General features: G+C 44.0%; 2 protein-coding genes across 2 annotated transcripts in view; one reads left to right on the forward strand and one right to left on the reverse strand.

The window, feature by feature from the left end:
- Positions 1 to 7,822: 7,822 nt before the first annotated feature.
- On the forward strand, positions 7,823 to 10,930 carry LOC123106909 (uncharacterized). Its single transcript, XM_044528942.1, has 2 exons — positions 7,823 to 9,125; positions 10,609 to 10,930. The coding sequence occupies exon 1, from the start codon at positions 7,877 to 7,879 to the stop codon at positions 9,083 to 9,085; it is 1,209 nt and encodes a 402-aa protein (XP_044384877.1). The 5' UTR covers positions 7,823 to 7,876; the 3' UTR covers positions 9,086 to 9,125; positions 10,609 to 10,930.
- A 1,010-nt stretch (positions 10,931 to 11,940) lies between these two features.
- The window catches only part of LOC123106910 (uncharacterized), a 3,737-nt gene continuing 1,062 nt past the window's right edge, over positions 11,941 to 14,615 (reverse strand). Inside the window, exons 4-7 of the mRNA XM_044528943.1 lie at positions 14,191 to 14,358; positions 13,754 to 13,804; positions 13,538 to 13,678; positions 11,941 to 12,354 (exon numbers count right to left, since the gene is read on the reverse strand). Coding sequence (XP_044384878.1) covers positions 11,983 to 12,354; positions 13,538 to 13,678; positions 13,754 to 13,804; positions 14,191 to 14,358 — 732 coding nt within the window. The 3' untranslated portion in view covers positions 11,941 to 11,982. The remainder of the gene's footprint in view (positions 12,355 to 13,537; positions 13,679 to 13,753; positions 13,805 to 14,190; positions 14,359 to 14,615) is intronic.

Genomic DNA, 14,615 nt, shown 5'->3' on the forward strand with positions numbered 1-14,615 from the left:
CTGCCCGCACAACACCTCGCCCGGGAGCTCCGGCGAGCGGCCCGGCCTCGCCGGCGTCGACCTCGCCTCCCAACTCCGGCCGTCTCCGCCGCCATGTCGTCTCCGGTCATCCCCTCCGGCGAGATCCGGTGGATCGGGACGAGATCCACCGGGATCTCATCCAAACGCGGCCCCTCGATCCGGATCTCCTCGTCCCGGATATCCTCATCCGCCCATTGACTTTTCCGGAGGTATAATTTCACTAAGTCCCCGAGATTTCCATGGTTCATATGCCCATGTTCATCACGTCGTAACTTTGCATCCGTAGCTCCGTTTTGTGCGTGTAGCATATCAAAATGTTCGTCTCAGAGAGCACATCATTTCATCTCATTGCATCATTTCCATTTGAGCTCATCTTGATGCCCGAAATGCTGTTGGAAGAGTGCTATTTGAGTCAATTGTCAGATCTGCTGCACGAAATAGTTATTTGTCATTTTTGTCATGATTATTGTGTGCATGATATGCCCATGAGCTCTACATGAGTTTTGTTATATGTTTTGCCATCTATCCAGAGGTGCAACCCATGTATTTTTGTGATGTGTATGGTGACTAGCACAACCTTGCAAAGTGGTGCATTCGTTAATGCTGATTTTAGGGACTTAGGATTTCTCTAAGTCCTTGATCTGTTTTTATCAATATGCCATATGTTCATGTTGTTTCCTAGTGATCCGTGCCTCTTTTGAGGATGATCAGTAAGGATGATTTGTTAATCTTGTAGTTCTCTATCCATCCATGTCTTTGTTTGAAATTATGGAGCACCCTAGCTTGAGTCAATTGAGCTCTACTTTTGCTATTTTGTGAATCTGGGCAGATTGTCTACTTGTTAGCGATTTTGCCGAGGATGTTGTAGTTGATCTGTGCATGCTATGTTGTTGTTCTTGCCATGTCTAGCTTATATAATGTGTATTCTTGAGGGGTGTATGGTTAGATTGTCATGACTTGCTCTGTAGTGAGTGCATCGAGCTCGTAAACATGCCTACTTGATATCTGTTTCAGCATGCTCCAGTTTTCTCTAAGTCTGTGATCTGATTATGCTTTTGCCATGTTCACATGCTTGAAATTGTACTTTCTGATCCCTTTTGGCTCAAGGTCACTAAGGGACTTTTGTTAAGCTCTTTGAGTAGCTCCATTCCATGCTTTACTTTGCCATATTAAGTTCCTGTAGCATATTGTTTTATTGCTCCAAAGAGTGCTATCTGATCTGAAATTCCAGACAAGTGTTAATTTCACTAGGTCTGAAATCTGTTTACCAAATGCACTTTTGCCATGCTTGTTTGAACCTGTTAATGGATGAATTAGCCGTAGCTCAGTGTTTATCTTTTGTTAAGCATCATGAATGGATTCCTGCCATGTATTTTGTTGTCATGTTTGGGTGCTGTAGCATATTCATCTTGTTGCATTTAGATGGCTACTTGCTGTAAATCGCAGAACGTGGTCATATTTGAATTGCTTGCCATTCCCAAACCGTAACTCCGATTCCGACGTTCTTTATATCGTTTTCAAGCGATTTCATCTCATCTTTCCAGTGGCACACTTGGATTTCCAAGTTGAGGCCAGGTTCATGCATTCCTTGCCAAATCATGCATATGCATCGCATACCTCATCCCGCATACCATATCATGTTCATGTGTTGTTTGTTTATTATGTTATGTGCTTATTTCTGGTGTTTGCTTCTTCGGGTTGGTTCCAGTAACGTCGCGTTGTGAGGATCCGTTCGACTATGTCGGTTTGTCTTCTTCATGGACTTGTTCTTCTTCTTTGCGGGATTTCAGGCAAGATGACCATACCCTCGAAATCACTTCTATCTTTGCTTGCTAGTTGCTCGCTCTTTTGCTATGCCTATGCTGCGATACCTACCACTTGCTTATCATTCCTCCCATATTGTTGAACCAAGCCTCTAACCCACCTTGTCCTAGCAAACCGTTGTTTGGCTATGTTACCGCTTTGCTCAGCCCCTCTTATAGCGTTGTTAGTTGCAGGTGAAGATTGAAGTTTGTTCCTTGTTGGAACATGTTACTTGTTGGGATATCACAATATATCTTATTTAATTAATGCATCTATATACTTGGTAAAGGGTGGAAGGCTCGGCCTTATGCCTGGTGTTTTGTTCCACTCTTGCCGCCCTAGTTTCCGTCATATCGGTGTTATGTTCCCGGATTTTGCGTTCCTTACGCGGTTGGGTTATAATGGGAACCCCTTGATAGTTCGCCTTGAATAAAACTCCTCCAGCAAGGCCCAACCTTGGGTTTACCATTTGCCACCTAGCCTTTTTCCCTTGGGGGTCGCGCATCCCGAGGGTCATCTTTATTTTAACCCCCGGGCCAGTGCTTGTCTAAGTGTTGGTCCAACCTAGAGCACCGTGCAGGGCCATCCCTTGGCAACTTGGGTTACGTCGGCTTCTGTACGCTTAGCTTATCCGGTGTGCCCTGAGAACGAGATATGTGCAGCTCCTATCGGGATGTCGGCGCATCAGGTGGTCTTGTTGGACTTGTTTTACCATTGTCGGGGATGTCTTGTAGAACCGGGATACCGAGTCTGATCGGAATGTCTCGGGAGGAGGTCTATTCCTTCGTTGACCGTGAGAGCTTGTCATGGGCTAAGTTGGGACTCCCCTGCAGGGTTTTGAACTTCCGAAAGCCGTGCCCGCGGTTATGGGCAGATGGGAATTTGTTAATGTCCGGTTGTAGATAACTTGAACCTTAACTTAATTAAAATGAGTCAATCGCGTGTGTTACCATGATGGTCTCTTTCTGGCGGAGTCCGGGAAGTGAACACGGTGTTGGAGTTATGCTTGACGTAGGTTGTTTCAGGATCACTTCTTGATCATACTTTTATCGACCATGCTTTGCCGTCTCTTCTCGCTCTCATTTGCGTATGTTAGCCACCATATGTGCTAGTCGCTTGCTGCAGCTCCACCTCATACCTTTTACCCTACCCATAAGCTTAAATAGTCTTGATCGCGAGGGTGTGAGATTGCTGAGTCCCCCGTGACTCACAGATAATTCCAAAACCAGCTTGCAGGTGCCGAGGATACCATGCAGATGACGCAACCAAGCTCAAGGAGGAGCTCGATGAAGCTTGTCCTTTGTGTTGTTTCATTCTAGTTGATTAGTAGTGGAGCCCAGTCGGGATGATCGGGGATCTGTGTAGCATTTGGGGTAGTCTTCTTTTATTTTGGTTCCATAGTTGGACCTTGTGTGTATTTGGATGATGTAATGCTTTAATCATGTAGCTGTGTGAAGTGGCGATTGTAAGCCAACTATGTATCTCTTTCCCTTATGTATTACATGGGTTGTTTGCGAAGATTACCTCACTTGCGACATCGCTTTCAATGCGGTTATGCCTCTAAGTCGTGCTTCGACACGTGGGAGATATAGCCGCATCGAGGGGTTACATGGGGCTGAAGGGGCAGGTGGCTCCATCCCGGTAGAGGTGGGCCTGGGTTCCCGACGGCCCCCGACTGTTACTTTATGGTGGAGCGACGGGGCAGGTTGAGACCACCTAGGAGAGAGGTGGGCCTTGGCCCTGGTCGGCGTTCGTGGTTACTTCAAGATAACACGTTTAACGAGATCTTGGTATTTGATCTGAGTCTGGCCACTGGCCTATACGCACTATCCAACTACGCGGGGACAGTTATGGGCACTCGACGTCGTGGTATCAGCCGAAGCCTTCGTGACGTCAGTGACTGAGCGGCGCGCACCGGGTTAGACTGGAACGCCTGCTCTTGTATAAGGGAGGCTAGGTCTGCTCACCGGCCGCGTACGCAACATGCAGGTGTGCAATGGGCGATGGGCCCAGACCCCTGTGCCATAGGATTTAGACCGGCGTGCTGACCTCTCTGTTGTGCCTAGGTAGGGCTGCGACGTGTTGATCTTCCGAGGCCGGGCATGACCCAAGAAAGTGTGTCCGGACAAAGGGGATCGAGCGTGTTGGGAAATGTGGTGCACCCCTGCAGGGAAGTTAATCTATTCGAATAGCCGTGATCTTCGGTAATAGGAGGACTTGGAGTTGTACCTTGACCTTATGACAACTAGAACCGGTTACTTAATAAAACACACCCTTCCAAGTGCCAGATACAACCCGGTGATCGCTCTCTACCAGGGCGACAAGGGGAGGATCACCGGGTAGGATTATGCTATGTGGTGCTACTTGGTGAACTTACTATCTACTCTCTTCTACATGCTGCAAGATGGAGATGGCCAGAAGCGTAGTCTTCGATAGGACTAGCTATCCCCATCTTACTCCGGCATTCTGCAGTTCAGTCCACATATGATACCCTTATTCCATTTGATACCAATGCATACATTTGTAGTGTAGCTCCTTACTTGCGAGTACTTTGGATGAGTACTCACGGTTGCTTTGCTCCCTCTTTTCCCAATTTCTATACCCGATTGCTGCGACCAGACGATGGAGCCCAGGAGCCAGACGCCACCGTCGACGACGACTCCTACTACGCTGGAGGTGCCTACTACTACGTGCAGGCCGCTGACGACGACCAGGAGTAGTTTAGGAGGATCCCAGGTAGGAGGCATGTGCCTCTTTCGATCTGTATCCCAGTTTGTGCTAGCCTTCTTAAGGAAAACTTGTTTAACTTATGTTTGTGCTCAGTTATTGTTGCTTCCGCTGATTCGTCTATGACCGAGCTCTTGTATTCGAGCCTTCGAGGCCCCTGGCTTGTAATATGATGCTTGTATGACTTATTTTTATTTGTAGAGTTGTGTTGTGATATCTTCCCGTGAGTCCCTAATCTTGATCGTACACGTTTGCATGTATGATTAGTGTACGATTGAATCGGGGGCGTCACAAATTTGTTATGAAGTTTTCAAAGTGATGGTCAAACGGTTAAAGAGTAAAGCATAAGACAAGCAAATTGGTTTGGGCGGGAATGAGTGTTTTAGGAAACTAGGGGTAAACCTGCTGAGTGTGACCCAACTAGGGGCATAAAACCAATTATCCCTAAAACAATGTTGGGGCAATCTCCACAACTCAATTGGAAGCTCCCATACCACCACGAAGTTCACCACGATGGATGTAGCTCCGAGATGATCTCTTTCATCTAGGGTGCTTAAGACCAAAGAGTAACAAGATTCAAATGAGAAAGTATTGGGGAATCAAATTTCTTCGGTGGAAGTGTAGACCTAGGTCTCCTCTCCCGATCCCTAACAAACCAACAAGTTTGATAGGATAGAGAGAGAGAGAGATCAGACAAGATAAAGCTTGGGCCAACAATGGAGGAGAGAGAGGCAAGAGACAGGTGGGAGGTGGAAGAAGCTCCTCCTTATATAACTCCCCCAAATCCAAATGTTATGTGCAGAAATTGTACTAAGTGGTAGTACTGCTCCAGAGAGTGGTACAACCACTATCCCTTAGGAAATCGCATAAATGTCAGGGAGGTAGTACTGCTCAGCAGAGTGATAGCACAGTGGTCTCCCTTAGGGCAGCATTGCAACACCTGGGTGGCACTAGCGCGTGGGTGTCCGGTAGTACCGGATACAATAATATAGTCAGTACTTCCAGACCACTGCCGCTCCAGTACTGCACCCTTCCCGAAGGGAAAATCCCTAGAGTGGTAGTAGGGTCGACACTTGGAGCGATAGTGTCGCTCCAATAGAAGAGCGGCACTACCGCTTTAGTATGCGATACTATCGACTGGGTATGCCAGCATAAGTATTGCTCCCACAGGGGAGCGGTGCTACCGCTATGCATAGCGGTACTACCGGGTGCACAATTTTCGCACTAAGTTGGACATGGGTTCTCTCCTCGAAATATTGGGAAAGTGATGTGGGTGCAATATAAATTTTGTGTACGTGCTTTGATTCCACCCCCTTCCAATGCAGACCCCCTCTTAATACTACGGATTTCTCACAACCAAAGAAATAAAAGCGTCAGAAACACTGTCTTCGATTTTTCCTTCCAGAGGGGAACCTAACTGACTTGTGCCATTAGAACATTCCTGTGTAGCTCAAGCACACGGTTAGTCCTAAAATTTTGTTGTCATCAACACGAAAACACTTAGGGAGGAAATGACCTTTCGCCCTTCGGAGCGAGGTTGACTCATGTAACACGGCTAGGCACGGCGGCAGACCATGGCGACCGCGCGGGTCGCACACTACACTGCAACCACGCGGTGGTGATGGAGAGGCTTGGTGGTGCTAGATATAACATTCCGCTATACGATGATATGGAGTGATGAAGGGAACAGAGCTAAATATATAGGAGCTAGAATAGCGGTGACGGTTTTACAATGAAACTGCCTCGAGTACTTCCGAACTATAGGGCAAAACTATTGCATATGGTTTCAAAGTTCCATCCGCTTCCGGCACAAAAATAACTGACTCCACTAATGTATTACATGCGGCTTTGTATCGCCCTGCCATAACTGCTTCTGGGGCTCGCCGCTAATGGTCGTTTTTCTACTAGCGGTACTCGGACTACATGCACCATTGTTGTTGCATACTTATTCCGAAAACGTTTTTTTGGATTCTGTAAGCTCTTTCTATTTTTGGAGGAACGATGTTAATCCTTGTCATGTTTTCTCTTTCATTGGTTGTCCTTGTCATCGAACTTGCTCATGTTTGACCTCTTATTGGAGAGAAGCCATTCTATTAAAAATGCTCAAGTTTGTGGCTCTCCCTGTAGGTTGTCCTTTAGTGGCTATTGACTCTCACATTCTCTTGCAAACCTCCTTGGGTGGTCCCTGCATTACTCACTAGAGTTCTTCGCTCCCCGAGCCCCGCAATACCGATAGCAGAGACCAATCCGACGAGCCCCCGCCCGTCCATCACCTTTGCCATGTTCATGCCTAATTGTCGACAGTGTGACAATTTTACAAACGACCGATGTATAAATGAGTGATGGGAAAGACAAAAGCAAAAGGGGATTGAGATTCTCCCACGTCTCTCCCTCCCCATCCCTCTCTCTATCTCAGGAGTCCCAACAAAAATCACCTACAATAGTGTAGATTATCTTATCCGCACGGTCTAATTCTAAGCGCCTGAGATGTGGGCACTCTAAAGTGCCCGGTGTAGAATTAGATTTTGCGACCATTTCATTACTTTTCTTTTTCTTTATCTTTACTTACTTAAAAAGAATGTAAGGTTTAATGTTTCACTTTTCTTCTCGCAATCCCTTCGTCCAACCTTTCTCGTATGATAATTAATTATCTTAATTTATTTGCCTTCCGAACCAATTTTACTTTAATTTACATACCAACCCTCGCACGGGCATGATTCGTTTAACATTTATTTTACACAATCACATTAATATGGGCAAATAAATCACAAGATAACATACTAAAAAATTTATAAGGAAATAATAAACCCTGAATGTTTGGATTTTAAGCATGTCAAACCGAACGCTTTTCATGGCAACTTTAGTTCACACGTTATTGGCAAACACGACAATTTTTTAACAAAAAAACGAATCGGGACAAAGTTGCCATGTCTTAATAACAAAAGTTGTCACCTTAAGTCAACTAAAATTGTCATGAAAAAAATGTTCGGAATGAAATGCTTAAAATCTGAACCGTTCGAAATTTATCGGGTTCTATTTATATCACATCGCAATGCATGGGCATTGTGCTAGTAGTTCTTATAAAAAAGAAAGCCAGGATTGCAAATTCTTGTTATTAACGTGAATCAACATTTTGGTTAGATGAGACTCGGGATTAACTTTTCATAACAATCTCATCGCATATCTCACTGAACCTTATCTAGTTGTTCAACATTTTTGTTACTCCTAGACGTGCGGTTTATTTAGATAGCCTTCTTCCGCATCCGCAGACTGAAAAGGCGCCAGATCCACCGCAACCTCCCCGTTTTCCCTCCAAAAAACATAGATGCGCGGCAAAAAGAGGGCATTGTCGCCGCCGGCCGCCGCCGTCGATGCCACGGCAAGGCTCCAGGACCGGCACCTCGCCGAGATCCTCCTGCGGCTCCCCTCCCCCGCTAGCCTCGCGCGCGCCGCCGTCGTCTGCCGGCGTTGGCGCCGAATCTCCGTCTCCGCGGCTTTCCTTCGCCAGTTCCGCCGCCTCCACCCGCCCCAACTCGTCGGCTTCTTTATCTGCAACGGCGGTTTCCATGTGGAGAGGGTCGGCGGCCGCCTCGTCGGCCACATACTCGACCCCACCTTCCTCCCGGTGCTCCCGCCGCCTCAGGGCGTCGGAAGGGCCACCCAGCGCTGCATCGACTTCTCCCTCCGTCGCGTCCCCGACGTGGACCACTGGACCCTCGCTGACGCCCGCGACGGCCTTCTCCTCCTCAGCTCCACCTTCAACGATCGCATGAGCATCCCGCGCAACTTCGTCGTCTGTGATCCCTTGTCCCGCCGCTCTTTCCTCGTGGAGCACGCGCCGACGTATCAGCTCGACGGCGAAAGCGCCTACCTCGGCGCCGCTCTGATCGTCGTGGACGGCGGAGCCAGCTCAAGTACCCTCTCCTTCGAGGTGATCCTCGTGACCTACTTCATGTTTGGGCCGCGCCTCTGCGTCTTCTCCTCGCGCACGGCGCAATGGAGCGTTCATCCCGAAGCCAGGTGCGGCAAGTCCCTGATGCCGATGCTGAGCGGGGTGGGCGACCCCGCGCACGCCAATGGCTGCGTGTACTGGGTAATGGACGACGAGAGCGAGGCGTACCTCCTGGTGCTCGACACGCGCACAAAGGAGTTCTCCACCACCATCAAGCTGCTCGCCAGCATGCGGGAGCAGTACGACGGGAACATGAGAGTCATGAGGAGCGAGGACGGGGAGCTCCGGATCGTGGGCATGGCTTGGAGGGCGCTCGCGCTCCATATCTGGCATCTCGATAGGTGCAGGAGCAGGAAAGGCCGATGGGTGAGGGAAGAGGTCCATGAATTGGCCACGTTCCAGGGTGTAATTGAGCTTTTTGTGGACGGCAATGGCGGCAGTACTAGGATCATGGATGCCTGCGAGGGGGTTGTTTTCCTCAAGCAGTTTGGCTCTGACTGGGTGTATGCTGTGAGTCTGGAGGACAGGAGGGTGGTGAAGCTGCCGCACAAGAGGTTCTCCTCTGGACCTGCACTTCCTTAACGGATGGCATTGTTCCCCCCCTTGCCGAATCAGGCCCAAGGTTAATTTCACATCAACTACTTGTTTTGCTTCTACTCAACTATGAACTACGTACATTCAACAACAAAAAAGGTAATGATGATCAGCGAACGTTCATTGGGAGGGATGACAATTGCAAACATTTCGATATCAACTTTAGTTGTCATGAGGATGACAATTTTAGTTTGCAAGCACGGCAATTTTCTGGCGAAAAACAAAACTGCAACGGAGTTTCCGTTGCCATGCTCACCGACTAGAATTGACATGCATGCCAACACAAATTGCGATCAAAATGATACGTAAATGCTATCCCTTCCAGCGAACGTTCACTGGCTGTTGGAGTCCAAAAAAAAACTACGCACTACATTCATAAACATTTTTATGGAGTACTATTTTGCGTAGTTATATTAAAAATTAATTGCAATGCTCAAACAGTTGTTCCTTCACAGAACTAGTACTCATATTATGTGTTCATTTCTTTGGGATTATTTTCTAAGAAAATGTCAAGGACTCAGAGTTGTACATTGAGAATTATTAAGGTCCTTCTAATTTATTTATTTATTTTGTAAAAGCCAGAAAATAAATGTATTTAGCGGCTCTACAATCTTGTTTGTTGTAAAAAAAATGCCTTACATGAGTCACTTGACAATCTGATTTGTAAGCTATGCTGGTTCTCTGGACATCAATATTGACTCCCAGAATTTTTGTCTATGGAACAATTTGTTCTACCAGTAACTAACAAAGGAGACTTATGGCTCTGCCTTCTACTCCCTCCGTTCCCAAATATAAGTCTTTCTAGAGATTCCAACAAGTGACTACATACGGAGCAAAATGAGTGTATCTACACTTTAAAATATGTCTAGATACATCCGTATGTTGTAGTCCATTTGAAATGTCTAAAAAGACTTATATTTAGGAACGGAGGGAGTATATCTGACGAATTTGACCAGTGCATAAACAAAGTGAAAGAGGTGGACTAGTAGAAAAAAATACACTGCCAAACTTTCTTTCTTTCAATATCCTTGCTATTTATTCTTTCAAATTAGCATTCTTTTGCGCATAATTCTACAAATGGTGCATCTATATGTATATTGTGATCCCAAATTATTTGACTATTATAATATCTTATTCATGTTTTAATACACACCACTTCTTGCTCATAGTAGCATTTCCATAAATTGAAGCACAGCAAATGGATAGCTTTATATCCTTTGCAATCTTTGCTCCAAGTTTTTTTTACAGCATAGTCTTCGCTCTGTCGCAGTTAGTAAATCTCAACCAGCTGTGATATTATTTCACTTGAGAGAAATTTTGTTGTGATGCCAAACCTACTCGTCCTTAGGATCATGTAACTTGTAAGCGAGCTTGCACCTAGCTGTGCTATTTTAAGCTTAGCATCACCTGTTCTATCCTCAGTTAGGATGCATGTTTGGCTTTTCATGGACAATTTCCTTAGCCACATGCACATGATTCCAATTTAATGCACTGCTTGTTTGATTTTTCAGGCCAAGATGGATAAGCTTCTACTGGATCATGGATGAAGTTGACGCTGCGTCATACTTATGCCTACTATCATCACGCAGAATGATTAAGTACACGGAAAAGAAACAACAACTTGTATTCAGGGCCAAAAAAAGCATCAAACTAGTATGATACTTTATTCTTGTTCAAAATAGCTGAACTTACTACCAAGCTGTAGGAGGCATACGGTGCAAGATTTGTCGCTAGAACTTTTGTTCAGGTGGTAATCTTGTGGATCGACTGCCATTTTACATGTTTCAAAATGTATGAACCCCATACTTTTTATCTATTGTTTCTGAATGTCAAGATCACGTGGATCATCTTCATAGAATTGTTCACCATGTTATCTGAACTCCACGTGGTAGCACATGAATGAGCCATTTGCATCCATCATGCCCACAAGGCCTGCTTCTGACTACTTTAACTTCCCTAGGACATCTGGTATCCCCTATATTTACAAAGCACTTGGAGTTTGGAAATATTTCATGTTCGAGCTCACTCTGCATCAGTTAGTGATGCACGCCAAAAGGTTAAAGCCATCTAGTACCCTATCCTCATCTAGTGTCTCTAGTATTCCTTTCAAACTTTTATTGTCACAGTATGGGGGCTGAGCACAATTTGTTGGTCACGGTAAATTATGTGGACGTTCCAAAGATAAATCTGTTGTCTTCCAAACTTTTCACAGTTTTCAGCATCATATTTCTTGATGTTTTAAAAAAGCATTTCCACTATGCAAATGGACAGGGGAGGTGGGTAATGATTAATTCTTCTTTTTCAGCAACTGTCGTTTCACATCTCGTGTCTTGTCCTTGTGGACACATATAATGGTTCGGCCGAGATCAGACATCACTACATAGTAGTATATCACTATATCTTGTTAATGTAGCTCACATTGGCATTGTGAGCCTAGCTCATTTGGTTGAGAAGTGACTGTACAATCTCAATGCTCAGTTTCATGTCCTTATGGATGTGAAATTGGGATCTTGCCTTTTCCCCCCAAAAAATTCCCTGATGAAGCAATGAAATTTTCCGGTGGCTCAAAGGGGCATGTTCTCCCTATCAATGCAACCAGATACTGTTGATGCCTATCGATGCTAGGAACCAACCCTACCCTCGGAATTTTGATCTAATCGTCATATAAAATTGACATGTTCTAGATCGCAAAAATATTTTCATTTTAGAGAACAAAGATGAGAGGTGTAGCAAGTTCTGAACCCAAACATTAGCCGATAAGAACACAAACTGAGGCAATTACTCATCTCAAGTATGACATGAAAGCAGCACGCTGTACGACACTTGAAAATATTATTTCGCATAAAAACACCTTATTAATATTGTTTCAAATGTTGTTGTTACATTCAAAGGGTGCAATCCCCGGAACCACCCCAATTTGCATGTACTCCACCGTCTTGGTCTGATTTGTGAGCAACCGAGTAGCACTTCGGATTTTCTACGGCCACGTCAAACTCGCGAGACATTGGAGTCACGAGCTGGTGATCTCTTGTCACAATTTTGATGTTCTTCACATAGGCTGCTGTACCATCTCCCTCTGAAGCAGGGTGTCCGCTACCCATGGGTGGTGGCTTATATTTAATTGTAGGACCTTCAACCAAACCACCCCAGTAGCCAACAGTACCCTTCGATTTCAGGTAACCGAAGAGTTCACCTGGCCAATATCCGACTACAGTGCCCTCCTTGCCGAATTTTACCCACCAGTTTGAATTTGTATCCTAACAAACAAAAAGTTCCAACCCGAGAAGTTAAACAAAAAGAACATATGAAAGTACATACAGAAGCATATATACAAATAAAGCTCATTAATGTTGAAGAGCGGGTGACAAAAGTATTGGTACTGAAGATGTTTATATGAATCAAGATGAATCGACATTAACCGCCGTTAATATATATTAGAATTGTCTCCGAGAATGTTGGGGCAAGAAAATCCTTACTATGAGCCATTATAAAAAAGTTTGGATTTTAAAATTATTTCACATTTCCCTCAGTAAATTGAGCTTTATAAAACACAACATGCCATAAAAACCATGTAATTGCACAACCGAACTGTAAAACATGTAACTTTCCTAGTCCCGGCGGTAAATCTAAGTTAAGAATTATGCCATGGAAAAATAAATGATTCTAGGAACTTTCCTTTTTGGTGAGAAGATAATAAGATAATTTGTAGTTGTAGTATTATTTTTTCGTCAATGTAGTGTGAACTATTAACCTCTCTCTCTCACTCTCTCTCTCTCTCACACACTCTCTCTCTCTCTCTCTCTCTGTGTGTGTGTGTGTGTGCGCGCGCGCGCGTGTGTAAATTATGTTTCTAACATTTTGTAAATAAAAAATACAAAAGAAGATGCATGGCAAGCCCAATTATTCATAATACGTCAATCTCTCATCGATTCCATGTTCACCCTGCCATATCACAGTTTTATGAAAACATGTGCGTTAAGCCTTTTAGTTTTATGCAAAACCCACCATTACAACATTAGAGATTTCTTGATAATGTACAGAGGTAGCTACCTGAAAGTGGACGACCATGGGGAACACTGGTGTCCACGAGCCATAGTTGACATGCAAACTAGAGAATATATAATTTATTTAGGGTGTGATTTGTGAAATCAGTAATTATATTGGCACACGTCACTGCCTAACCCTAGGTTTTGTTGATGGTCTTGACCGTAAAATCAAGGTCTTTCAATATTTCCAAAATTTTAATTATTAAATAACACTCTAACCCAAGCGATGAGAGAAACTCCACAAAAATATCAAGCAAAGGAAATAAAAATAATATTAAAAAATGAAAGATAAAATAAAAAGACTGCTAAGCACTAATCTTTTGTTAGTTGTTACCAAATACACAATTGAAAAAAAATCATGGTAGGTTGTTTATACTGTGCGTAAAAGTAATACCTGATAAACAAACGTGTTCATATGAGCTTGTGGCCCATCGTACTTCGAGATTGGCGATAATTTCCCCCCTAAAGGTATATTTGGACTCGTATGTATAAATCCAGGGCATTTTAGATCAAAGCATTGTTTTTGTCCATTGTCCTATAGAGCGAAATCATGTAAGTTTCCATAACATTTATCAGAATTCTGACATACATAATTAAACTTACTGCTTACATAGAAAATATGAAATCTAGCAGCCTTGTCACCTCCGTTACTTTGCCAAACCTAAAACAAAATAGAAAATATCAATTGTGATGTAGAATTTATCTTGCCAAACTTAGAACAAAATAGAGACCATGAGTTGTCATGTGGAATGTATCTCAAACAAGCAGAGAAGCTCGTATTTTACTAAAAGGCACACATGCGCAAACATACCAGTGTGTCACGTGATGGATTACCAACATGGCATACATACTATAAAATGTATAACGTCCTTACTATAGAACTTAAGAAGAGGGATATAGTTTGCATGCATGTATACAACAATTTGATGGGGGGACAATGCGCAAAAATAAGCAAATCTGATTATAGTCGTATAAACTGTCGATTCAACATACATGCATTTTTAAATGAACAAAAAACAGTTTTTCAGTTACACAAAATTTACTTACAAACCAGCCGACTCCAACAGCATTGGTATGCTCCCTATCAAAAGAATAACCACTTATTATAGTTGTAAGCCCTCCAGATTTATCTTGGGTACCATATACTTCTGGGTCATAGACATTTATTGATACGGTAGTTCCATAGATGTCTTGGCCTCTGCTAAGACCTGCCAACTGAACATTTCTAATATAAAGTTAGACCAAAATAATGGTAGCAACCTTGCAGTCGCAGAAACATGCGTGGGTGAGTGAGGTAAATTTATATTCCCTCCATCCCGAATTGCTTGTCGCTGAAATCGATGTATGTAGACGTATTTTTAATTCTAGATACATCACTTTCTATCCATTTCTGCGACAAGTAATTCGGGACGGAGTGAATATCATTTAAAAAACAGTTGACAAAAAGGGACTTCATATCGATCATAATTGAA

Source organism: Triticum aestivum, chromosome 5A, assembly GCF_018294505.1.
Source record: "Triticum aestivum cultivar Chinese Spring chromosome 5A, IWGSC CS RefSeq v2.1, whole genome shotgun sequence".
NCBI lineage: Eukaryota > Viridiplantae > Streptophyta > Magnoliopsida > Poales > Poaceae > Triticum > Triticum aestivum.